This window comes from Oncorhynchus masou, chromosome 2 (assembly GCF_036934945.1).
Source record: "Oncorhynchus masou masou isolate Uvic2021 chromosome 2, UVic_Omas_1.1, whole genome shotgun sequence".
In the NCBI taxonomy this organism is placed as follows: domain Eukaryota; kingdom Metazoa; phylum Chordata; class Actinopteri; order Salmoniformes; family Salmonidae; genus Oncorhynchus; species Oncorhynchus masou.
The window spans coordinates 35,888,545-35,914,472 of record NC_088213.1 but is presented as its reverse complement, the minus strand read 5'-3'; the positions used below and the strand labels follow the sequence as shown (position 1 = coordinate 35,914,472).

At 43.7% G+C, this 25,928-nt stretch overlaps 2 protein-coding genes across 2 annotated transcripts; both read left to right on the top strand.

The window, feature by feature from the left end:
* The first annotated feature begins 658 nt into the window (after window positions 1-658).
* On the top strand, window positions 659-11,113 carry LOC135504122 (neuronal acetylcholine receptor subunit beta-4-like). Its single transcript, XM_064922434.1, has 6 exons — window positions 659-963; window positions 6,804-6,949; window positions 7,842-7,886; window positions 8,355-8,464; window positions 8,672-9,734; window positions 10,317-11,113. The coding sequence occupies exons 1-6, from the start codon at window positions 915-917 to the stop codon at window positions 10,479-10,481; spliced, it is 1,578 nt and encodes a 525-aa protein (XP_064778506.1). The 5' UTR covers window positions 659-914; the 3' UTR covers window positions 10,482-11,113.
* A 2,564-nt stretch (window positions 11,114-13,677) lies between these two features.
* Window positions 13,678-25,339, top strand: LOC135554098 (neuronal acetylcholine receptor subunit alpha-3-like). The gene is made up of 6 exons (XM_064986159.1): window positions 13,678-13,757; window positions 14,740-14,879; window positions 17,691-17,735; window positions 22,141-22,250; window positions 22,901-24,143; window positions 24,247-25,339. The coding sequence occupies exons 1-6, from the start codon at window positions 13,718-13,720 to the stop codon at window positions 24,370-24,372; spliced, it is 1,704 nt and encodes a 567-aa protein (XP_064842231.1). The 5' UTR covers window positions 13,678-13,717; the 3' UTR covers window positions 24,373-25,339.
* The last annotated feature ends 589 nt before the right edge of the window (window positions 25,340-25,928 follow it).

Here is a 25,928-nt window from a genome sequence, read left to right as displayed (position 1 = left end):
ATAGCCAGAGAAGATGTGTGGCAGGAAACAAACAAGTTTAATTAGTTGTGGTTATCTGGTCAGAGCATTCAGATGTTGAAGCAACTGAACTGAGATGTCAGATTCTGTGTCAGTGTTGGATTAGAGAGTGTGTTAGGGCTTGTATAGGGAGGGAGAGAGGGATAGGGATAGGGAGGGAGGGAGAGAGATAAATAATCACACTCATTAATCTGATGAGGGGACATACACTCTTCTGGTCATCTAACACAATATGGACACAAATAAAACATTTAATAAAAGGCTCCAGTATACTTGATTATCATTTAAGTGAGAAATCCTCATGTAGGGTCACTTAGATTATCATGTGACCCATACTGGTGTTTTCGCATGCATATAGTGGCCTAGATTCAACCCATGTCACTATGGTAACATATGGTCAAATTAATATAGATTTTACAGATTTTGTTGTTGGTTAATAAATCAAGAAAACAAATCATTTTTATTGTCATAAATGTTATTGTTTATAGTCTAAGTAGTATCATAGAAACCTGCTTACAACCTATAACAGCTCATATGACTAAATATCAACACTGATGGAAGGATGGAAATAGCAATTAGTCTATCCAAGATTTGCGCTCAGGAGATCATTTTGTGTGTGAGTTCGATGCGTAACGAGTGAGGAAGGTGGAACGGTGTATGCTGGGGAAAGGGTCTCGTTTCTATCCCAACTCACCTGCAAATCTCGATCTGATACAGACACACCGTTTTCAGTAAACATTTGTTCTAACTAATGCGGGTGTCGTTATTTGTAGTGCCGGACAGGCGCACGTGTATGGAGCTTTTTAGGAGTTGGGAATGCTCGGTAAGCACGTTAGATCCTATTCTTATTAGGCTTCCTGAATGAGGACACGGATGGATATCGTGGCACTGTCAAAATGACACGGACTCTCACTCACCTCGCTTTCCTTTTCACTTTTATAAAATGTAAGTATTTCATGTATGTGAATTTCGATTGCATTGTCAATTCATTTGAAAAATATTCTCTCTACAATGGGTTGTTCTTGCTGATGTTGTTATAATTGTACCTTCAGAAAGGAGGTTCACTTTTGTAATTCACCTACAGTGCATGTAATATACTATTTAATTTCATGCTAGCCAAGTTTCCACGAGTGATTAAAAGTGTTTTTTTTTATCAGAGAGGAACATAGTTCAACATGTATTGATGCCTTAATTTCAAAAAAATCAATTAGATAAAATACTGTCAAGAGAATAACACAATATTTGTGTTACTCTTTATTAGGTCGGACATAGGAGGACAAGCAGTGAAGCACATTCACAGGCTAGTCAGCCAACCTGGCCTAAAACCATTTCATATTATTGACATTAATCCGACACAATCCATTTAGTATGATATGTTATGTTTGCTATGGCATGTATTAATTTGTGGATATCCGTCAACCATTTCACATGATATGTTATTAATTACAATTCGTATGATATGTGTTACGAATTTGCAAATGTACAAAATGTTACGAGTCTTCAAAACATATGATATGTTAAGAATTCCAATTTGCTGTGACTACCGTTAATTTCGTGGCTAACACTAAGCTAGATGGCTAACATTAGCTGAGTTATGGTTAAGGTTACGAGTTAGGTTAAAGGGTTAGCTAAAATGGTTAGGGGAAGGGTTAGCAAATATGTTAAGTATTTGCAAAGTATCAAAAAGTAGTCATCAATTGAAAAGTTGCTAATTAACTAAAATGCAAAAGTTGTTAGTTATGAGATTCGAAAATACTACCTTTGGGTTGCTAGATGTTTGCATTATATTCCCACTTCACAATAACCGCAGTTACAGTTGACCGGTGCAGCTCTAGCAGGGCAGAAATTTGACAAACTGACTTGTTGGAAAGGTGGCATCCTATGACGGTGCCACATTGAAAGTCACTGAGCTCTTCAGTAAGGCCATTCTACTGCCAATGTTTGTCTATGGAGATTGCATGGGGGTGTGCTTCATTTTATACACCTGTCAGCAATGGGTGTGGCTGAAATAGCTAAATCCACTCATTTGAAGGGGTGTCCACATACTTTTATATATACAGTGCATTCGGAAAACATTCAGACCCCTTGACTTTTTCCACATTTTGTTACGTTACAGCCTTATTCTACAATTGATTAAATAAATAAAATTCCCAGCAATCTACACACAATACTCTATAATGACAAAGTGAAAACAGGTTTTTAGATTTATTTTTACAAATGTATTAAAATGATAAATAACTAATTTTTATAAGTATTTTGACCCTTTGCTATGAGACTAGATATTGAGCTCCATTTCCATTGATCATCCTTGAGATGTTTGATTGATTTGGAGTCCACCTGTGGTAAATTAAATTGATTGTACATGATTTGGAAAGGCACACACCTGTCTATATAAGATCCCACAATTGACCGTGCATGTCAGAGAAAAAATCAAGCCATGAGGTCGAAGGAATTGCCCGTAGAGCTCCGAGACAGGATTGTGTCGAGGTACAGATCTGGGGAACGATACCAAAACATTTCTGCAGCATTGAAGGTCCTCAAGAACACAGTGGCCTCCATCATTTTTAAATGGAATAAGTTTGGAACCGCCAAGACTCTTCCTAGAGCTGGCCTCTCAGCCAAACTTTGCAATCGGGGGAGAAGGTCCTTGGTCAGGGAGGTGACCAAGAATCTGATGGTCACTCTGACAGAGCTCTAAAGTTCCTCCGTGGAGACGGGAGAACCTTCCAGAAGGACAACCATCTCTGCAGCACCCCACCAATCAGGCCTTTATGGTAGAGTGGCCAGACGGAAGCCACTCCTCAGTAAAAGTCACATGATAGCCCACATGGAGTTTGCCAAAAGGCACCTAAAGACTCGCCGAACATGAGAAACAAGATTCTCTGGTCTTATGAAACCAAGATTGAACTCTTTGGCCTGAATGCAAAGCGTCACGTCTGGAGTAAACCTGGCACCATCCCTACGTTGAAGCATGGTGGTGGTAGCATCATGCTGTGGGAATATTTTTCAGTGGCAGGGACTGGGAGACTAGTCAGGATCGAGGTAAAGATGAACGGAGCAAAGTACAGAGAGGTCCTTGATGAAAACCTGTTCCAGAGCACTCAGGACCTCAGACTGGAGCAAATGTTCACCTTCCAACAATACAACGACCCTAAACACAGAGCCAAGACAATGATCGAACATCTCTGGAAAGACCTGAAAATAGCTGTGCAGCAACCCACCCCATCCAACCTGACAAAGCTTGACTAGATTTGCATAGACAAATGGGAGAAACTCCCCAAAAACACTGGTGTGCCAAGCTTGTAGCGTCATGCCCAAGACGACTCGATGTGTAATCTCTGCCAAAGGTTCTTCAGCAAAGTACTGAGTAAAGGGCCAGATTTTTTGTTGTTTGTAGATTGATGAGGAAAGAAAGAACAAGGCTGTAACGTAACAAAATGTGGGCAAAGTCAAACCTATTATGTTTCAGTAGCCTTTACAACCAGTCATAAGGGCATTCTGGGTATTATCATAGAAAACATGTTGTGTGTATTCACTGTGCTGTGGTTGGAGGAGCAGTTTGGTTAAAAGGTTTCCAACAAATGGGCATCAAATGGGCATGACTACCACAATAACACAGATGAAGGAGCTTAGACTGGCCCTTCTCAGGAAGAGAAAGTCACTGGGAAGTCACTGAGAGAGTAAAGGATCATATATCACACTTTGCCTATACAGTACACTGGCCATTTACAGCACCTTCTTGCAAGTGAATTTGACAGCTGGGATAGATGCTATGTGTATCTTTTTACTTGTCCACTCTGTCTTGTTGGTACACTGTCATAACATGTATGGCCTGAAAATAAAGCCAGGAGAACTGGCTAAAGCACACAGGCCTGGCTGGTGACCAGTCTGTCTGTGCTCAGCATGGAGTACCTGGCAGTAATATTCTAACCATACAGATAAATGCCACAGTGTTCTGTAATCAGTAGGACCTCTGGCATGTCTTGAGGGCCTTTACTGAAATCCAGATGACAGGATGTTGTTTGCCTGCTGTTTCTATTGGGTCAAAAGACAGGGTTATTATGCACCTCTCAATCTCGTCATAGATGCAATTTTTGAGAATGCAGTATTTTGGAGCATAGAGCAGAGTGACCTTTTTAAAAGTCAACCATTGCTGATTCAGTCACTATATTAACCCCGCTGCCCTCTGCTGCCAATCAAGATAATGTCAATGCCACACTTTTAAAGTGTTGCCATTAAAAGGCATGTACATTCAAATCAAATCAAATGTTATTTGTCACATATACCTTACTGTGAAATGCTTACTTACAAGTCCTTAACCAACAAAGCAGTTCAAGAAATGGAGTTAAGACAAAAAAACAGAAAGTAACACAAGAAAATTACATAACACTAACGAGGCTATATACAGGGGGTACCTGTACCGAGTCAATGTGCGGGGGTACAGGTTAGTCAAGGTCATTTGTACATGTAGGTAGGGATAAAGTGACTATGCATAGATAATAAACAGTGTCAATGTGAATAGCCATTTGATTAATTGTTCAGCAGTCTTATGGCTTGGGTGTAGAAGCAGTTAAGGAGCCTTTTGGACCTAGACTTGGTGCTCCGGTACCACTTGCAATGCGTTAGCAGAGATGGTGTCGTGCCCTCTTCACGACTGTCTTGGTGTGTTTGGAGCATGATAGTTCGTTGGTGATGTGGACACTAAGGAACTTGAAACTCTCGACCCGCTCCACTACAGCCCCATCAATGTTAATGGGGGCCTGTTCGGTCCTCCTTCTCCTGTAGTCCACAATCAGCTCCTTTGTCTTGCTCACATTGAGGGAGAGGTTGTTCTCCTGGCACCACACTGCCAGGTCTCTGACCTCCCTATAGCCTGTCTCCCCTTTCAAGACCCAGTTGATACATACATACACACACACACACACACACACACACACACACACACACACACACACACACACACACACACACACACACACACACACACACACACACACACAGTGTAATAGCCCTTCTCAGCAGGTAGTGATTACTTGTTTGAATTACCTGCTCTCCCACTGGCCAGTGCCCTTCACCTCTGGGTAAAGAGTGTGGATATTTGACAGCAGCCTCCCAGGGCTTTGACAACATGCCATCTGTCTTGTGGGGGACCTCTGTCTTGTAGAGTCCACCTGACTGATGATAGGGGAGGCATGGAAACATGCACCAGTCTATGAGGGAGTCCTGTTGGACACTCAACTCTACATGAAGCTATACCTCGATAATTAGGATTTGTGGTAATTGCCTGGCACAAACTGGCACTGATAATACACTATTGGGAAGGGATCTATAGTCAAAACGTGTATCTTATTTTTAGCTACCATTATCCAAAAATGTGAATCAATACTATGTCTCCCTTAGCTAAAAGTAGAGGAGAGTCCGACTGCATCACTTCTTGTTTTTATAAGAAACAATTTATTTAAAATTCCAAATGGTTTGCATAATCAACTTACACACAGCACTGACACACACACTTACCCCACCAGACATGCTACCAGGGGCCTTTTCACAGTCCCCAAATCCATAACAAATTTAAGAAAATGTACAGTATTTCATGGAACTCCCTCCCATCAAATATTGCTCAAGTAAACAGCAAATTTGGTTTAAAAAAAACAACGCCTCTCCCCTATTTGAGCTAGATATTGTTTGTATGTACTGATATGTAGGCTATGTAACATTTTAAATGTATGTAGTTCTGTCCTTGAGCTGTTCTTGTCTATTAATGTTCAGTATTATTTCATGTTTTGTGTGTACCCCAGGAAGAGTAGCTGCTGCTATCACAACAGCTAATGGGGATCCTAATAAAATACCAAATACCACATCATGAATCTTCAAATTAATATTTTTCAGTGCAACAGTCTTAGCAGCTATTGTAAAGATTACTTCAGGGCATGTACCATTTGACTAAGCATTTTTCTCCAAAACAATTTCTCCTGACTGGGCTACTCAGCTACTCTCTGCTACTGTATGGCAGAGCATTACTCACTATAGATGAGGGCTGGTGGGGGAAGGGAGGGTTGTTGGTGGAAGAGAGGGCGTTTTATCATCTAAGCCTCCCTGTCCTTCCTCCCTCAGGGGGGTGACTTGTGCATTGTTTATCAAGGTGCAGAGGGTGTGCTGGTTTGTTTCATGTGAATGGTATTCCTGGCTGGAGCTCACATAAGACAAAAGGCTGATCATGTGGCTTTAGGCTCTGGCTCTCTCAGAATCATTAACACTGCAGAAATATCTCCCCTCCCATATCCCGGATGTTAATTATTCCGCAGGTAGCTCCAAGGCCCTCATATATTTTTTCACTATATATTTAACAAAGCCCAAGCCCTATCAGACATGCATTCTCCCCTGTGGGAGTTTGTCTCACACTTTAGTATGCAGTTTGTTTGGAGTGCTATTAAACACCTCCAGGTACAAGGGTATAAAAACCAGGAAGTGTCACAGTAGGTGTTTTGTTCTGCTCCTCTTTGTCCTGGGTTGGGCAGCTGAAAGACTGAAACACTGCAGTCAGCAACACAGTTTTCATCCAGTCCACACTGGGCCATAAAACATGCTCCATGAAACAACATAAAAAGACAGGCGTGACAGTCCAGCTATAAAACCAGTGACTAAACACAACAGATACAGCCAGTGGGTCTTTTTTATCGCACAGTAATCGAGTTTTGTCATTGTTATAACACAATTTCAATAAAGGTAACAACTGTGACTATTTCCCGTAACTATCTCCAAATCACTGTTGACTCTATCCATAGGTGGCAGTTGTGCGGACTCAGAGGAGCGTCTGATGAACTGTCTGCTGGGAAAGGATCGCTACAACAAGCTGATCCGCCCAGCTGTGAACAGGACAGAGCGGGTTACTGTCAAACTACAGGTGTCCCTGGCCCAACTCATCAGTGTGGTGAGTCTCATGATAGCCATTCCATAGAGCCAGTTAGAGGCCCTGAGACGGAGAGGAGAGATGGGGCAGATGAGTGAGACCACAGAGGGAGAGGAGAGAACAGAGATGAGAGAACAGAAAGGGAGAGCAGAGCTCAGAGGAGTCAGTGGCAACCATGTTAATTACTTACACACATTCTACTGAAAGGTCCTGGCCCTAATGACAGCATGGGTATAGGATGGATCTGGCAGGGCTATGCTCTCCATCTCTGTCATGTCCAGATTGAAACTTCAGCACATTGCGTTAGAAGGAGCTGTAAAAGCTGCTGCAGGAGAGGACATTGGAGTCCCACACTGATTTACAGGGTCCCTCCCTCCCTTCCTTTCAGCCCAGGCATGGCCCAGAGAATAACAGCACGACACATACGTCCTCTGTTTATGGCCTCTATTGTCCTCCTCTTCTTTGGTAATTGAAATTTGAATGTCCTGTAAAGTGTAATGGTATGAGAAGTGTGATATAGTTGTTTTAAAGCATTGTGCTGCTGCGTGCATTGGAGGTTTGCCCACTCTGCTGCCCACTCCTTTTTAGGGGTGTTCGTTTTACTTGCTGTTCAGAGTTGATGCAAGCGCTCTGTGGATTTATCAACAGGTCCAACGGCACTCAGATGGCAGATGTGTCCCAGGCGAAGGGTGTCATTTATCTTAACAATTGACCCCATGTGTAGGGAATTTATTCAGCGTGGAAACACATCTCTCATTTTTACTCTCTTCTAAATCAAGCATGTGCACTAGCGGAATGCATGTGTGCTGGAGTCTGTACGTGTGTCTGAGTTTTGTCATTAAACATGCTTTGTGTGTCGTATAGTAAATAGCCTGTTTTTAGATGAAGCTAACACTGACATTTTCCTTTCCAGAATGAGAGAGAGCAGATTATGACCACCAATGTTTGGCTCACACAGGTAAGCGTGAAGATTATGGCCCTATCCTATTAATCATTCATTACTCAGTCTGTCCCCTCGTCCATCTCCAGCTCCAGTGTCCTTGTCACTGAACCTGAATTAAAGCAGAACCATGCCTCTGACTCAGACAATCCGGAACAGAACAGACTGATAATTGTGCCCACACCATTCACCACTTTTCATTTCAATGATAATTAAGTGTGTCATTGGGAATGATCTGGTGTTGGGAGAGAGTCCTTATGTGACTGAGTGCAACAGTCAGAACAGTGAGGGTAGCCTATCAGTTAAGAGCGTTGGGCCAGTAACCGAGAGGTCGCTGGTTCTAATCCCCGAGCTGACTCGGTGAAATATCTCTCTATGTGCCCTTGAACAAGTCACTTAACCCTAATTGCTCATCAAATTCTCTCTGGATAAGAGCGTCTGCTAAATGACTAAAATGTTAAATATGTAACCCCCCTGTCTCTTCAGCACTGGGATGACTACAGGCTATCATGGGACCCTTCTCAATATGATGGCATTGACAAGCTACGTATTCCTTCCAGACACATCTGGCTACCTGATATTGTGCTCTATAACAAGTAAGTATTCATTTTCCAAACGATGAACACATTTTCTCATGTAATTTATGGATCATGAAAATCAAATGTGTGATTGTAATACATTTTCTCATGTAATTTACGGATCATGAAAATCAAATGTGTGATTGTAATACATTTTCTCATGAAGATAATAAGTTTCTGTAATGGAGTCCTCTCCCCCTACCTCCCTCATCACTCTCTCCATAGTGCGGATGGAACCTATGAGGTAACAGTCTTCACCAATGCCATTGTCCAGTTCAACGGCAGCATCTTCTGGCTGCCTCCGGCCATCTATAAGAGTGCCTGCAAGATCGAGGTCAAGCACTTCCCCTTTGACCAGCAGAACTGCACGCTCAAGTTCCGGTCATGGACCTACGACCACACCGAGCTCGATTTGGTCCTGAAGACAGGGGTGGCCAGCATGGACGACTTCACTCCCAGTGGGGAATGGGACATCTTGGCCCTGCCGGGCAGGCGGACGGTTAACCCTCTGGATCCAACCTACGTGGACCTCACCTATGACTTCATCATCAAGAGGAAGCCGCTGTTCTACACCATCAACCTAATCATCCCCTGTGTCCTCATCACCTCTCTGGCCATCCTGGTCTTCTACCTGCCGTCTGACTGTGGGGAGAAGATGACTCTGTGTATCTCAGTCCTCCTGGCCCTCACTGTGTTCCTCCTCCTGATCTCCAAGATCGTCCCTCCCACCTCGCTGGACGTGCCTCTGATCGGGAAGTACCTGATGTTCACCATGGTGCTGGTGACCTTCTCCATCATCACCAGTGTGTGTGTGCTCAACGTGCACCACCGCTCCCCCAGCACACACACCATGCCCTCCTGGGTCAAGGTAGTGTTCCTCAACAAGCTGCCCCATCTGCTCTTCATGAGACGCCCTAAGAATAACTCTGCCCGCCAGCGGCTACGCCAGCAGAGACAACTCCGAGCTCGCAGATCCATCCTGGCGGACCTGGGCTACCCTGTCACCGCCATGTCCAAAACAGCCCCCGCTGCTGCCATGTCTTCCTCCTCTGCCTCGGCCTTCTCCTCCCCGGGACACTTTTACAACAAAGTCACAGCTCCGCTGGGGTACACCCACACCTTCACAAAGGGGGAGGCCTGCTCCTCCGAGTTCCTGCCCAACAGCTTCCCCTCCTCCCAGGACCTCCGCCATAGAGGCAGCCCAGACTGGGGGGGAGATGTGCAGGAGGCAGTGGACGGGGTCCGCTTCGTGGCTGATCACATGATGGGGGACGATGATAACCAGAACGTAAGTGATCCATGACCATGTCAGTGGGGTTAGTGTTGTGAAATGAGCTGGAGTTAGAACTCAAATAAGTGTTTTTTATCCTTGGTCCTGGAGAGACGCAGTGTGTACAGCTTAGTACTTTTAACACCTGGCTCCACTAATGATCATGACCTTGATCAGCTGGACCAGTTGTGTAAGTGCTGGTCTAGGACAAAACCCTGCACACACTGTAGTCCTCAAAGACCAGGAATGAAGAATACTGGGATGTGGGGTAGTTGAGAATACAATCCAGTAAAATAACCCAGACTGTTGTAATAGATTGTTTTCATAAATAAATCAATGTAAAAGTGAGGTGACCAGGCTTGAAAAGTGTCCACCTTCAAAAAAGGCAGAGGAGAGGGGTGAAAGGGTCAGTAGCTGCTACAAGGTCTGGCTCAGTAATATTTACACTGGTGCTTTCTCTTGGTTTTGCCATCTTATATTACATTTGCATCACTTTTAAACTCATCAATCACATATTGTACCCAATTTCTGCATGCTGCAGGTGTTACCGTATGAACATGACAGTAATGTGACCATACCTTGTTCTCTTTGTGTTCCCAGGTGATCGAGGACTGGAAGTATGTGGCAATGGTGGTGGACCGTATGTTCCTGTGGATCTTTATAATAGTGTGTGTGACTGGAACCCTGGGTCTCTTCCTCCAGCCTCTATTTCAGCATTCAATAGTCCCCATCCAGCAGCCCAGCTCAGACACACCCCGTACCTGAACCACCCCCCAAGAAGTATGGGGGTCATACATAGACATAAGGGTCATAGAACATCAACCAATGCCATGTGGCCTACAGCAATACAAGTCTCTGTATCTCTTTCTGTTTCTACTGCCTGGTCTTAACACGGCACATCGGTACAAGGAAGAGTTGACTTTTTCCATATAGTTGAAGCAGAGATGCAAAGATGTCCCTCTAAAACCAGACTGAAAGTACAAACGTTACCCGAGTGGAGTAATAACCCAAATAATACATCAGATATCATTTGACTCCCGATTTCTCTCCCATGTTATATCACCCTGTTGTTGAAATGTAATGAAAAAAAATCGATACATGTATAAAAAGGTCAGTGAGTTTGATTAAATTCATTAACACCCAATAAAGTCTAAAGTGGTGGGGTACTAAATGAAATGATGTTCAGTGTGATAAAATAAAATAGCTTGGCTAGGTCACATTGATAAGATGGATATTGGGCAAAATCATGTAGCTCGGAACATTATGATTCAAGCTAGGGTGTTATAAAGAGGCCTCCTAAGTGATACACCCCCCATTGGTGTGTGAGTTACAAGGCTATAACCTGTGAATTACTGGGGATATTCCTCACATATGTATTATTTTGATGCAATAAACAGTTCCAGTTTAAAAAACATATGTGTACTGTTTATTTTGTTACGTCTAAGTTTCCTGATTTAACCATGAACAGAAACATAAAGGCAGTGAGCCTAATAGTGAAACAGCCACACAAGAAGTTATGTATTGTGCCATCTACTGGCCACATTTTATTGCCCACTCTGGCATCACATCCATTGACATTGCACAGACTCTCTGGCTATAGGTATCACTCACTTTGATCAATCACCAGAACTCTGTGACTTTATGTCACATCAGCTGCTAATGACAAGGCAAAGCATCTCTGTTCCTGACTCATTAAACATGTGAATCTCCTAACTATTTATTTATTTGACCTTTATTTAACTATGCAAGTCAGTTAAGAACAAATTCTTATTTACAATGACAGCCTAGGAACAGTGCCTGTTCAGGGGCAGAATGACAGATTTGTACCTTGTCAGCTCAGGGGTTTGAACTTGCAACCTTCCGGTTACTAGCCCAACACTCTAACCACTAGGCTACCCTGCTGCCCCATATCATGATGATATGTGATTACACTGACAGTTTAAACATCAGCCTGCCTACTAGGGAGTTTAGGAATACCGCACTGGCTTCTAGGAAATGTGCAAGCTGGGTACTTTTAACCTAATATGATGATTGATTGTACCCTTCTAACATGCTTCCACCTCTCCGAAAGAGTAGCCTCTTTACTAAATGGGATCTTTATCATCTTTGTTGGTCTGTCTTGCCAATGTTTATAGTACTATACCTATGTCCTGATGTTAATCTTTCTGGTGTTTTTTATGTCTGAATTTTAGGGGTGGAATTACAATAATAGTGTTCAAATAATTGTGAATAATGCTTTATCTATACAGCCACACTGGCATGACAATAACATACCAGCACACGTCTTCTGTTTATCAGCTCGATAAGCACAGATGTAACATGTTAACACAGTCCTCAGATTTCTTTTACAGCAGCAGGCCATTATTATTTTTGTCAGACCTTAGGAGAGACCTTGGTAATAGGCAGGATTCGTACTCTTAATGAAAGTGGATTGATAGTTTAAAGCTGCATCCAATGTAATACTTTAAAAGGGGGCTGCAGGTTAATGGAAGTCTAGCTCCGATATGAGGTATGTGAAGGCTGCTTGTCAAGAGGGGGTTGGGGATGCCTGGTCTGGGCTTTGTGTGAGCTGTAGTGTGGCGTGAGTGCAGTTGAGAGCATCTTTCAGACTCAGTGGATGACTTCTCTTGGAACTATTATTATTTCCTTTAATGCGATTCTGCTTGAATACCTTGCACACACTGTAAAACACATCGGTGCATTGTAAGTGTTTTATCATAACGCTGCTGTTTACCCCCTTTCCTGGCTTTACTTCTGTCCATTGTGACTTGAAGAACAATAGTATATTGTATCACGTACGCAAAACGTTACCAGTTACCACAAATCGTCGATGACTGAGTGGTGCAACAGCATACCTCTGTCCATGGCGATGAACTCTTGTTTCACGTGAATTGAAGCGGTCTCGCCTTTGAAACGCCAGATACTGTACTTTTGCCCTCAGTTCTAACACTCACATAGTGTGCCACTTTACATTATACAACAGTCTACACCAAGTCAACCAGGTATTTTCAGCCACTTTCATACATCTGAACGAATCATTGATTCAACGTCAACAAGCCACCGTGCTTCTAAACCTGCATTTGCTTGCTGTTTGGGGTTTTTGGCTGGGTTTCTGTACAGCACTTTGATATATCAGCTGATGTAAGGGCTATATAAATACATTTGATTTGAACAAGGAATTTCGTTTGAATTTGTGAACTGAATAGTCTCCTAGCCCCATCCATATAGTCTCCTAGCCCCATCCATATAGTCTCCTAGCCCCATCCATATAGTCTCCTAGCCCCATCCATATAGTCTCCTAGCCCCATCCATATAGTCTCCTAGCCCCATCCATAGTCTCCTAGCCCCATCCATATAGTCTCCTATCCAGTCTCCTAGCCCCATCCAGCCCCATCCATCCATAGTCTCCTCCAGTCCCATCCATGTATCCATTTAGTCTCCTAGCCCCATCCATATAGTCTCCTAGCCCCATCCATATAGTCTCCTAGCCCCATCCATATAGTCTCCTAGTCCCATCCATGTAGTCTCCTAGCCCCATCCATATAGTCTCCTAGCCCCATCCATGTAGTCTCCTAGCCCCATCCATATAGTCTCCTAGCCCCACCCAAATAGAATTGAACGATGAGTTATCGATTCTGTTGAGATGATTGACTGCATTCTATAGGCCTAGGCCAGAAATCAAATACACGACGTTCGTTATTAGTGATACATACAGTATATACAAACGACGACTGTGACAGCAGTCTGATGCGAGGTGACTCCAATTCCTGAAACTACCCGGCTGTGGGGGTTAAAGCGGCGACGTTATGATTGACTACCCTGTTTTCGCACCCTCCCTCTCCTGCAACCGTCCCTCAACCCGCGCGCAGTTTGCCTCCCAGCGTCTGTTGCAGCTTGTCGGCACCGCGCGGTATTACTGCTCCCACTTCCCGCTTTCTCTCTTCTTTTGCCTCCGTGTCCTGATAGATTGAGGATTCATTTTCTGCAATCCTTAATTAACAATGAACGCCCATTTTTTCTTATTTTTTTCAATTTTGTCAGGTGAGTAGCGTACAGTTTAAGTTGATATGAGCCATCTACTTGTTGCTTTAATGCTGCATTCAATTATTTTCATACTGTATTCAATTCAAGTAATATCAGATACCGAACATAATGCTGACCAATGATGACAATGATGAAACGGAATATTCTTGCATGGATATCCTATACTTGGAACACCTAGAAAGCCCACAATTAATATAAATAACATTTTATATTTTAGTTATTGGCTTATTGTTTTTTTATTGTTTTTTTTTTTTTACATTTGTTTCTCGTGGATGTCATTAAGAAGTAGACCGTTTAAATATCTAATTTGTGTGGTTTCCTCATGCTTTTAGTGAACCTCAAAATCTGGAGAACTGATGTTTCGTTCTTTATGGGCTACAGCCTAATACTTTCAGCAAAGACGGCAATGTTATAAACAATTCCCAGATATTTGTCGCACCTATTTTTTATTTTAAACGGTACGTGCCATTCATTGTATATGAACCGTTAATAAATGGTTGTACATTTATTTCGTTTATTGAAAAGCAAAGCATGTTGCTGACATTTGATGTCATTCTTCGGTGACTCAAATGTGTGATTTCTTTGATTCCAAGGTAGCCTACTGTCTGAGTCAATTGTATTAGGCTACTGTATGACATCCTTTACTTCAAAGAAAATAATGCCAATCTCCCTGCTTGAAAATCTAAGCGGGAAAAAACAGTCTAACTGAAACGAATAAACTAAAACTGTTGAATTGACTCAGGGACGAATATATCGTATATAGTTAGAAAATAGGGACAATTGAGGGAGTGTCATTGGCTAAGGAGGACACCAAATAAGTCCAAAAGATTTAGTCACTCAGGATCAGTCTACTCTACAACAAGAATACTGAAAGATGGACTTGTCCACTCCATCACCATAGGCTACAACAGGTGCTTTACCTTGAAGTTGAACTGATGTTGTCTGTGTCTAACCCTCCATCCCCACCTCTCTTATTCAGGAGGCTCTTGCTCTGAGGCAGAACACAGGTTGTTCTCAGTGATTTTCTCCAGCTACAATCAGTACATCCGCCCAGTGGAGAATGTGTCTGACCCAGTTATCGTGCAGTTTGAGGTGTCCATGTCCCAGCTGGTCAAAGTGGTGAGTGTGTGTGTGAGCATGTGTGAGCATGTGTGTGTGTGAGAGAGAGAGAGAAGAGAGAGAGAGAGAGAGAGAGAGAGAGAGAGAGACAGAGAGAGAGAGAGACAGAGAGAGAGAGATGTGTGTGTCCGTGTGTCCGTGTGTGTGTGTGTGTGTGTGTGTGTGTGTGTGTGTGTGTGTGTGTGTGTGTGTGTGAGAGAGAGAGAGAGAGAGAATGTGAGTGTCCATGTGTGTGTGTGTGTGTGTCCATGTGTGTGTGTGTGAGAGAGACAGAGTGAGAGAGAGAGAGACAGAGAGAGACAGAGAGAGACAGAGAGAGACAGAGAGAGAGAGAGAGAGAGAGAGAGGGGGGGGGGGTGGCGACTGCGTCCTCAGTTCCTCTGTATGTCTCCCTGGTGTTTGAGAGTTCCACTCTCGGACAGTGGAGCGTATATCACACAGTACAGACTTTGAGAGGCCAGGCTCTGACAGGGAGAAACAAATCATTCCATAAATAACGTATTGAGCACAGAGCCTCTGTGCATTCTCTTAAATGAATATGCATTTATTCTGGGTGATGAAAGCCAATGTTGAGAGCAGCTGTGTGTGGGTGGATGGATGGGTCTCAACTCAACTATATGTGTATGGTCTCATATGACCAAAGTGAAGAGTGGCATGTTCCGGGTTCTATCCAGAACACCTGAGATGTGCCCTGCTGTAAATGAGACTCTCTGGGGCTAGTGGGGGATATCAGCCTGAGCCTGGACCCAACAGAGCCTGTCAGATTGAACGGCTGAGTGGGTGTCTGATTGGTCAAGAGAAGAGGGGAAATGTCATCTCTCTGATTCCCTCACTCCTCCCATCTCTGAGCCCCTTTCGCTCAATCACTGCCACTTCGCATGAGTGCCCTTGGTTGTAATGCCTGGTTTTGGCCGGGGGCTCGCTGTGAGGAGATTTGACGAGGAGAGCGGCAGCTGTTTAGCCAGCCTCAAACTGTCCCAGAGTGGATGACTTTAATTACACTTGAAAGGGGAGGAAAGAAGGGTGTCACTCACAAATGAACAGATGTATTATTATACCACAATACTGTCTGGCCCCTTATGTAACAGGGATCTTAATGGGCTGGGTATTGCCACATAAAATCCCTCAGGAACTTTCTCCCTGTGTATACTTTATAACAAAGACGAACAACACATTTGGGACACTTTGTGCTACATCAGGCCTTACACAACTAGCAGTGGAATAACCTGTGTGATTAGTGTAACAGATAGAAGCTAGGTACATTCAGTTAGGGACCACTTATCCATGTCTTGTCATGGTCAGTGTTTATTATGGTTCCACATTTTGAGCAGGTTCTTGTTAAATGTTGAATAAAACACAGCCACCACGAGTCTATTCCACTTCAGTAAATATCCTCTGTAGAGCTTTCTTTTGGAGGAACTGGGCTCCAAGCCAGAACCTCTCTTTTCTGAACATGACACAGAGATAAGAGTATTTCTCATATTTCCCTGACCTCAGCCCATTTAACAGTACAGAAGAGCTTCCTGTTTTGATGGATTACCATTATTTTGTCCCCACGCCTCACACTCTTCCAACCCCTCTACAACTGGGATACTTCAGCCTGCTTATAGCTGGACTATTAGCTTATTTAAAACGCCCATTCTTCCAGGTGGCTCAGACATAATCTCTCATTTAAATAATGGTTCCTCAGTCTGCCTGGAGGGACATACAGGGCTGGCCTAGTTCTGCAACCCCAGAACCACCTGCACTGTATCGACCTGCAGCAGTCTTCCTCATCTTAGAGCCAACACCTGGTGTGTCTCCTGGGAGCTCATCAGGACACATGAATGGTTAATGTGATGAGCTGGGTTCTGTCTGTCTGTTGGTCTTTTGGTTTGTCTGTCTGTCGCTGTATGTCTGGCTGTCTGGGAAAATCTAATTTGTTTTTGTTCGCCTCCTATCCTCCGTCCACAAAGGTAATTGAGGAGCGGAAGTGAGGAGAGGAAACTTGGTTATATGAAACTTGGTTGCTTGTATGAAATGAGACTCTCCTTCTCCACTCAGGAAAATTATGTTTACAGGGGTGGAATCCATAAATAAGTGCCAAAAACTAATTAAGCTGGCTGTAGAAAACATTTTATAGATAAGAATTTAAGTAGCGTATCATTTTTAAATGTGTCCATACCTTTCTCCTTGCAAAAAACAACAGCTGATTCAAAGGGTGTGTCACATATTCTAAAACACTTCCACTCTAGCCAACAAAAGGATACTTATGAGTATCCTCGGTGAGAGGAGGATATCAAGGAGTGGAGGACACTTCTCCGTTTGCCTACTAACGAATTGACACTCTCCTCGACCACTCAACAATTTATCAGTTTCTGAGTCTTGGAGGAGAGGAGGACAGAGGAGTCGAGGAAAGGACAGACTTTTGACAAATTGAGAAGCTCCCTCTCTCTCCTTCTTTCTCTATTTCTTTCTTTTTCCATACTCCCCTCTTCCCTTCCACCTGACCTGAGACAGTGTCAGGCCCTAACTAGCACATTGTGAGTGACAGCCTGCAGACAAGGGCCTAGAGGCTGAAGCTGTCATATAGTGGGCTGGAGGACCCAGGTGTTCCTCTCAGTGTAGTGTCCCCTCCCTGTGTAACTCCAGCCAAGGATAGACCCAGGACAGAACGCTGTGTTCACCCTGCCATCCTGTATGGAAGATGATTGCTCCTGACAGCGTGCCCCCTTTCTAACTCTGAAATATTCCTACAGTTCATAAACCCCCGCATTTTGCCTCTGGTCAACTTGTCCTTCTGATAGTAAATGATTCTTTTCTGTTTCTCAGGATGAAGTTAACCAGATTATGGAGACAAACCTGTGGCTGAGACATGTAAGTACAATCTTCATCCATCTCATACTGTATGTGTATATGAATTACTGTTTAAACAAATCACTCCACTACATCTACCTGACCTACTGGGCTCCTGAGTGGCGCAGCGGTCTAAGGCACTGCATCCCAGTGCTAGAGGTGTTACTACAGACTCTGGTTCAATCACAGGCTGTATCACAACCGGCTGTGTTTGGGAGTCCCATAGGGTGGCACACAATTGGCCCAGTGTCATCCGCGTTAGGGTTAGGCCGAGGTAGGCCGTCATTGTAAATAAGAATTTGTTCTTAACTGGCTTGCCTAGTTAAATAAAAACTAAAAACTATCATACATGATTCCTGGAGGCCATAATGATATCTTACATTATTCATCAGGAAAATGCTTTTAACACTCCGGATATTAACCTTCTGACACAGATTTATGAGCCATAGATTTACCCTGCTATGACTGGGTTACATTTCTATCCAGAGATAATATGTCATGACTGGGTTACATTTCTATCCAGAGATAATATGTCATGACTGGGTTACATTTCTATCCAGAGATAATATGTCATGACTGGGTTACATTTCTATCCAGAGATAATATGCCATGACTGGGTTACATTTCTATCCAGAGATAATATGTCATGACTGGGTTACATTTCTATCCAGAGATAATATGTCATGACTGGGTTACATTTCTATCCAGAGATAATATGTCATGACTGGGTTACATTTCTATCCAGAGATAATATGCCATGACTGGGTTACATTTCTATCCAGAGATGATATGTCATGACTGGGTTACATTTCTATCCAGAGATGATATGTCACGACTGGGTTACATTTCTATCCAGAGATGATATGTCACGACTGGGTTACATTTCTATCCAGAGATGATATGTCACGACTGGGTTACATTTCTATCCAGAGATGATATGTCATGACTGGGTTACATTTCTATCCAGAGATGATATGTCACGACTGGGTTACATTTCTATCCAGAGATAAGGCACAGTATATGATCACTGTACTGTTGCATGGCTTGCTGGTTTTGTCACATGGTTGACCCCACCTGGTGCTGCTGATATTGTCGTGATACACGCTGAGATGAGCTCATTCTGAGGGAAATGAAACAGAACTGGTATCCAGATCTATAAAAATCTGAACCAAATATCCACATCTGTGCTTAACCCTCATTCATCTTATACATGACCGTCTGTTTGTCAACATACCTAGTATAAGGGACCGTGTGTATATGGTAACAACCCAGTCACATGTCAATACAGTCGAGCCAATCACAAGAGGGTTGTGAAGAACCACTTACAGTTTTTCTCAATTGCTAAAACACTAAAACCCATTGGCTGAACAAAGTTCTAAGTTGCCTGGACTCATTTAGCTAATTATGCAGCCTGTTGTCAATACCTTAAACCATTTCACATGGTAAAACACAATTTGCAGATCTCACTTAGACATTCCAGCAAAACTCTACACACATTCTCATTCTCAAATCACTTTCTGCACTCTAATGCACATGTCATCCATACTGGTAAACACAAGTGGCAACAATCAAATACAAATAGAGAACATATGTATGGCATTGATTGAACACAACCACTCAAAATTGATTTAACCTGTTTCAAATGATGTGGCACAACCAATATAAGGCAGTTCAGAGAGCAAACAGGTTGTTGAAGGTGGGAAGGAGAAAATCGGAGAATGGATACTGTAGTGCAGTGCATTGTAGGCTGTATATTGTACAATGGACAAATTGTATGGCCCTGAACATTGTGCTTTCCATTTATTACAGTTTTTTCCAACTGCTTACACACGTTTTCAAAACTGTCTCCTTTTTTTCAAAACTCTACACACAATTCCCAAAACTGCACACACAAAATGCAAAATGCCTTACATCTCCTTCAAAATGTAACACTGCATTCAAAATGCCATAAACACATGTCAGAATGAAGCATTTGCATCAAATGGCAAACACTGCTTTCATAATAGCAAAATCTACAATGGAATGGTTCAGAAATAAACATATCCAGGTGTTAGAATGGCCAAGTCAAAGTCCAGACCTGAATCCAATCGAGAATCTGTGGAAAGAACTGAAAACTGCTGTTCACAAATGCTCTCCATCCAACCTCAATGAGCCGAGCTGTTTTGCAAGGAGGAATGGGAAAAATTTTCAGTCTCTCGATGTGCAAAGCTGATAGAGACATACCCCAAGCGACTTACAGCTGTAATCGCAGCAAAAGGTGGCGGTACAAAGTATTAACTTAAGGGGGCTGAATAATTTTGCACGCCCAATTCTTCAGTTTTTGATTTGTTAAAAAAGTTTGAAATATCCAATAAATGTCATTCCACTTCATGATTGTGTCCCACTTGTTGTTGATTCTTCACAAAAAAATACAGTTTTATATCTTTATGTTTGAAGCCTGAAATGTGGCAAAAGTTCGCAAAGTTCAAGGGTGCCGAATACTTTCGCAAGGCACTGTATCATTTTGATCACTTTGTTTATTTTTTTATTTTATTTTTTTATTTCACCTTTATTTAACCAGGTAGGCTAGTTGAGAACAAGTTCTCATTTACAACTGCGACCTGGCCAAGATAAAGCATAGCAGTGTGAACAGACAACACAGAGTCACACATGGAGTAAACAATTAACAAGTCAATAACACAGTAGAAAAAAAGGGGAGTCTATATACAATGTGTGCAAAAGGCATGAGGAGGTAGGCAAATAATTACAATATTGCAGATTAACACTGGAGTGATAAATGATCAGACGATCATGTACAGGTAGAGACATTGGTATGCAAAAGAGCAGAAAAGTAAACAAATAAAAACTGTGGGGATGAGGTAGGTGAAAATGGGTGGGCCATTTACCAATAGATCATGTACAGCTGCAGCGATCGGTTAGCTGCTCAGATAGCTGATGTTTGAAGTTGGTGAGGGAGATAAAGGTCTCCAACTTCAGCGATTTTTGCAATTCGTTCCAGTCACAGGCAGCAGAGTACTGGAACGAAAGGTGGCCGAATGAGGTGTTGGCTTTAGGGATGATCAGTGAGATACACCTGCTGGAGCGCGTGCTACGGATGGATGTTGCCATCATGACCAGTGAACTGAGATAAGGCGGAGCTTTACCTAGCATGGCCTTGTAGATGACCTGGAGCCAGTGGGTCTTGCGACAAATATGTAGCGAGGGCCAGCCGACTAGAGCATACAAGTCGCAGTGGTGGGTAGTATAAGGTGCTTTAGTGACAAAACGGATGGCACTGTGATAAACTGCATCCAGTTTGCTGAGAAGAGTGTTGGAAGCAATTTTGTAGATGACATCGCCGAAGTCGAGGATCGGTAGGATAGTCAGTTTTACTAGGGTAAGCTTGGCAGCGTGAGTGAAGGAGGCTTTGTTACGGAATAGAAAGCCGACTCTTGATTTGATTTTCGATTGGAGATGGGTCTGGAAGGAGAGTTTGCAGTCTAGCCAGACACCTAGGTACTTATAGGTGTCCACATATTCAAGGTCGGAACCATCCAGTGTGGTGATGCTAGTCGGGCATGCGGGTGCAGGCAGCGATCAGTTGAAAAGCATGCATTTGGTTTTACTAGCGTTTAAGAGCAGTTGGAGGCCACGGAAGGAGTGTTGTATGGCATTGAAACTCGTTTGGAGGTTAGATAGCACAGTGTCCAATGACGGGCCGAAAGTATATAGAATGGTGTCGTCTGCGTAGAGGTGGATCAGGGAATCGCCCGCAGCAAGAGCAACATCATTGATATTTATGATTTGAGAGCAGTGTTTGATTTTGAACACAGGCAAATGTTTCGAGGCGAATGTTTCATTTTGCAAGGGGAGTCAGAGGTTATGTAAATAGTGCTTGAAGATGAGGTTTTGTGTTTAATGTTTTCAGGAAATGGAGCAAGGTTTCAGAAATTGTGTCTTAGCAATTGAGAAAAACTAATCGAAAAACGTGGCCATCCGTTAATTGAATGGTTAATTAGATGAAAGAGTTATGTCTTTCTCATGACCTAAGAGGGAGAATATATAAGTGACACAGTCCTACAGCACAGAGGTTGTGTCTCCCCTGAGACTTGACCCATGACCTCCACCATTCAATTAACGGATGGCCACGTTTTTCGATTACAGTAAGTGGTTCTTCACAACCTTCTTGTGATTGGCTCGGCTGTATTGACATGTGGCTGGGGTGTTACCATATACACACGGTCTCTTATACTAGGCATGTTGACAAACAGATGGTCATGTATAAGATGAATGAGGGTTAAGCACAGATGTGGATATTTGGTTAAAAAAACGTGGCCATCCGTTAACTGTCAATGGATCAAAAATATAGAACGTATAATTTGAAATGTGTGTGGGTTTTATAAAAGAGTTTTATCTAATGATATGAGACAACCTACTACCTCTTCAGATCTGGAATGACTACAAACTGAGGTGGGATCCCAAAAACTTTGGAGGAGTGGAGTTCATTCGAGTGCCTTCTAGCAGGATATGGAAGCCAGATATCGTGCTGTACAATAAGTGAGTTAAACATGCAATTGCAATAATAATAATATGTACCGTGAGTTCAAGGATTTCTTCTTTGACATTGAAATGACTGAGTAGATGATACAAAACCAGGACATGACACTCATTTCTTATGTAAGGCCCTCATATACTGTAGATTATTTATAATGGTGTGCATGTAAAGCCTATCAGACAGTGTTATCAAATGATGGAGCCTCAGGGCTTCTTTCTGATTAATTTAGCTGAGGGACAATAGTCCGTTGTTTATATTACATCCTTTATATTACAGCCAGAGGTCCACCAAGTAATCTTCAATGACTCATCCACCCTCCTCCTTCCCTGTTGTCTCTCTGTCTATCTGTCTCTCCCTCTCTCTGTCTGCCTCTCTCTCTCTCTCTCTCTCACCCCATCTCTCTCTCTCTCTCCCCCCATCTCTCTCTCTCTCTCTCCCCCATCTCTCTCTCTCTCTCTCTCTCTCTCCCCCTCTCTCTCTCTCTCTCTCTCTCTCTGTCTCTCTGTCTCTCTCTCCCTCCCCATCTCTCTCTCTCTCTCTCTCTCTCTCTCTCTCTCTCTCTCTCACCCCCTCTCTCTCTCCCCATCTCTCTCTCTCACCCCATCTCTCTCACCCTCTGTCTCCTCACCTTCCCTCTCTCTCTGTGCCACAGTGCAGTAGGAGATTTCCAGGTGGACGATAAGACCAAGGCCCTGCTTCGCTACAATGGGGATGTGACCTGGATCCCTCCGGCCATCTTCAAGAGCTCTTGCAAGATCGACGTCACCTACTTCCCCTTCGACTACCAGAACTGCACCATGAAGTTTGGCTCCTGGACGTACGACAAGGCCAAGATAGACCTAGTACTGATTGGCTCCACCATCAACCTCCATGACTTCTGGGAGAGTGGCGAGTGGACGATCATCAACGCCCCGGGTTACAAACACGACATCAAGTACAACTGCTGTGAGGAGATCTACACAGACATCACCTACTCCCTATACATCAGACGGCTGCCTCTCTTCTACACCATCAACATGATCATCCCCTGTCTGCTCATCTCCTTTCTCACTGTGCTGGTCTTCTACCTGCCTTCTGACTGTGGGGAGAAGATCACCCTCTGTATCTCCGTCCTCCTCTCCCTCACTGTGTTCCTCCTGGTCATCACTGAAACCATCCCGTCTACGTCGCTGGTCATCCCCCTCATCGGGGAGTACCTCCTCTTCACCATGATCTTCGTCACCCTCTCCATTGTCATCACCGTGTTCGTGCTGAACGTGCACTACCGCACGCCCAAGACCCACACCATGCCGTGCTGGGTGCGCAGCGTCTTCCTGGGGCTTCTACCCAGGGTCATGTTCATGACCCGGCCGGAGAGGGACCCTGAGAGGCTGCCTGAGCCTGGGGGGGTTGTTCAGCAGCTGATGCCCCCAGCCTCGCGGCCCTGTGTGGTCCACACCACAGGAGCCCTGCAGGGGCAGCAGAAGCCCCAGGCCCTGGTCTCCACCGTGGCTGCCAGTGTGCTCCCAAGCCTGGCCCAGCGACAGCGCCTCTTCATCAGCACGGAGCTCACCAACCTGAATAACCTTAGCCTTGGTGGTGGTGGTGACTCGGTCAATGCGGGCTCCAGCTTCCTGTGTCGCGAGGGCCGCTGCAACTGCTGCTGGCGCCAGAGGTCCACCAAGCTGCCCACTGAGACGGGAGGAGGGGGTGGTGGGGTAGGGACCCACAGTGGAGGAGGGGCTGCTGGAATTGGGGGGGTCTGTGGAGGCGGTGGAAGCTCCTGCTCCAGCTCAGAGTCTTTGGATGGCAGGCTGATGACCCTGTCCCCTCACTTCTCACCGGAGGTCAGGGAGGCCATGGAAAGTGTCAAGTACATCGCCGAAAACATGAGAATACAGAACGAAGCCAAGGAGGTAAGTCGAGACGTGTCAAATGTATATCATTCACAATAGCTAAGAAAATATTCAAGGTCTATACTGTATCTACCATTTAGTGTCTCTGACATCTGTCTTTCAGGTCCAGGACGACTGGAAGTATGTTGCCATGGTGATCGACAGGATATTCCTGTGGGTGTTCATTTTGGTGTGTATCCTGGGGACCGCTGGGCTCTTTATCCAGCCCCTCCTATTGTTTGATATGTGACCCACTCATACACACAGCAATTGCACAGTGACTGAGTGTTTTAAATCATACATATACAGTCATGTTGTGTATCACCCAGTGATGCGGACCAAAGAAGCTGAGACGAACCAATACTGTGAACGGAAGGGAACCAGATTAAGGAGGAAGGCAAGCTGCTGCCAGCTGTTCCATGTCACTTCTCTGTATGTAGATACGTTTCTGATTGCTAAAGTGTGGTGTCGTAGTGATCTCTTAGTTGCTAAGGACCAGACTCTGAAACCATGGCAACGTGTAACTCTGTACTGCTGCCTACCCATTCCCTTATGTTTGCTCTGTGTAAATGACTTTATCATAGTGTCACTTGATTATGACTGGCACAAAGAACCACACTATCGTTAACAAAAGGACCGTGGCTAAAGGAACATCTATTGGACCAAAGGATCCCAAACATGTACATAGCAATGACTGCTTAAAAGGGCTTTCCAGAAGTACACAAGTATCTCAAGTCAATTTCACAGCTTATTGAATTCATATTATGTTTTCAAATGTTGAACATCGCTGAGTCATTTTGACATTGTTTATTTGTGAAATATTCACGTCTTCTATAAACTTACTGTATGTTCTTATGTATAGCTAGCTATACAGTATCATTCAAATCTGATTCTAATGCTCATTAAGATTTCAATGAACCACAGTGTCACAATATAATAATCACAACCTGGTGAAAATTAAATGGCTATGATGCAGGATGGGTAACTTTATTACACCATGTGGGTGAATGTGGAAAAACTCTGAAAGCAACCTGAAATGCTTTTCATTGTGCTGTCAGGGGTGACACCATGTGGTTATTATCTGCTACTACAAGTGACCGCAAAACGATCCAGTGGTCACTACCATATGTCTGCAATCAAAGACACAAGATTTTGTGTCTTCATTTTGCGTTTTTCATTTGGTTTGGCGAAGCACTCCATTTGGACAACTTTGACAACAGCTCTCCGAAGGCTCTTTCAACCGAAACGTCTGCCATGATCCATGGTCATTGGACGAAGTGACATCTGAAGAGGAGTGAACACATGCTAACCTACCTGTAAACTCATTGCATTCCCAAATCGATATTTCTCTCCATATGAAAATTGAGTTTGGAGGTCCAGCTGGCAGGCAGGATGTAGATGTGATTATCAGTAGCAACAAGGCCATATAGAGGTTGGGTATAACCCTGTTACAGCCTCCCAGCCTGCCTCCCATCCCTGCCTCTCTAGCTCCCTGCCTGCCTCTCTTCTCTTCCCCGGGCCCCCTTTAGCTTTATTGGATCACAATCAATATGGAGACCTGGTGATGAAATACATCATTAGTCTGGGGCCTGGGCTACGGTCTTCATCTCCCCATCCTACCGCTATGCCAAAGAGCATTTCTCCTGCTTTAACTTGACACTACTTATACTTTCTGTTAATAAGGAGGATGTGGTTGAGATCTCTTATTATGTTGTACCATCATTCAAAAAACAGTTTGGTGTACAAGAGGAGGAAATTCACAGTTAGGAGTTATACAGTATATATCTATGGCCTGTGGGATCTATG

What these genes read in the sequence shown, in the direction of transcription:
- LOC135504122 (XM_064922434.1), top strand. Translation starts at nt 915, where the DNA reads ATGACACGGACTCTCACTCACCTCGCTTTCCTTTTCACTTTTATAAAA. An exon ending in CCTTTTCACTTTTATAAAAT is followed by an intron (nt 964 to 6,803) that starts GTAAGTATTTCA and finishes CTCTATCCATAG; the next exon opens with GTGGCAGTTGTGCGGACTCA. An exon ending in CCAATGTTTGGCTCACACAG is followed by an intron (nt 7,887 to 8,354) that starts GTAAGCGTGAAG and finishes CTGTCTCTTCAG; the next exon opens with CACTGGGATGACTACAGGCT.
- LOC135554098 (XM_064986159.1), top strand. Translation starts at nt 13,718, where the DNA reads ATGAACGCCCATTTTTTCTTATTTTTTTCAATTTTGTCAG. An exon ending in TGTCCCAGCTGGTCAAAGTG is followed by an intron (nt 14,880 to 17,690) that starts GTGAGTGTGTGT and finishes TCTGTTTCTCAG; the next exon opens with GATGAAGTTAACCAGATTAT. An exon ending in CAAACCTGTGGCTGAGACAT is followed by an intron (nt 17,736 to 22,140) that starts GTAAGTACAATC and finishes CTACCTCTTCAG; the next exon opens with ATCTGGAATGACTACAAACT.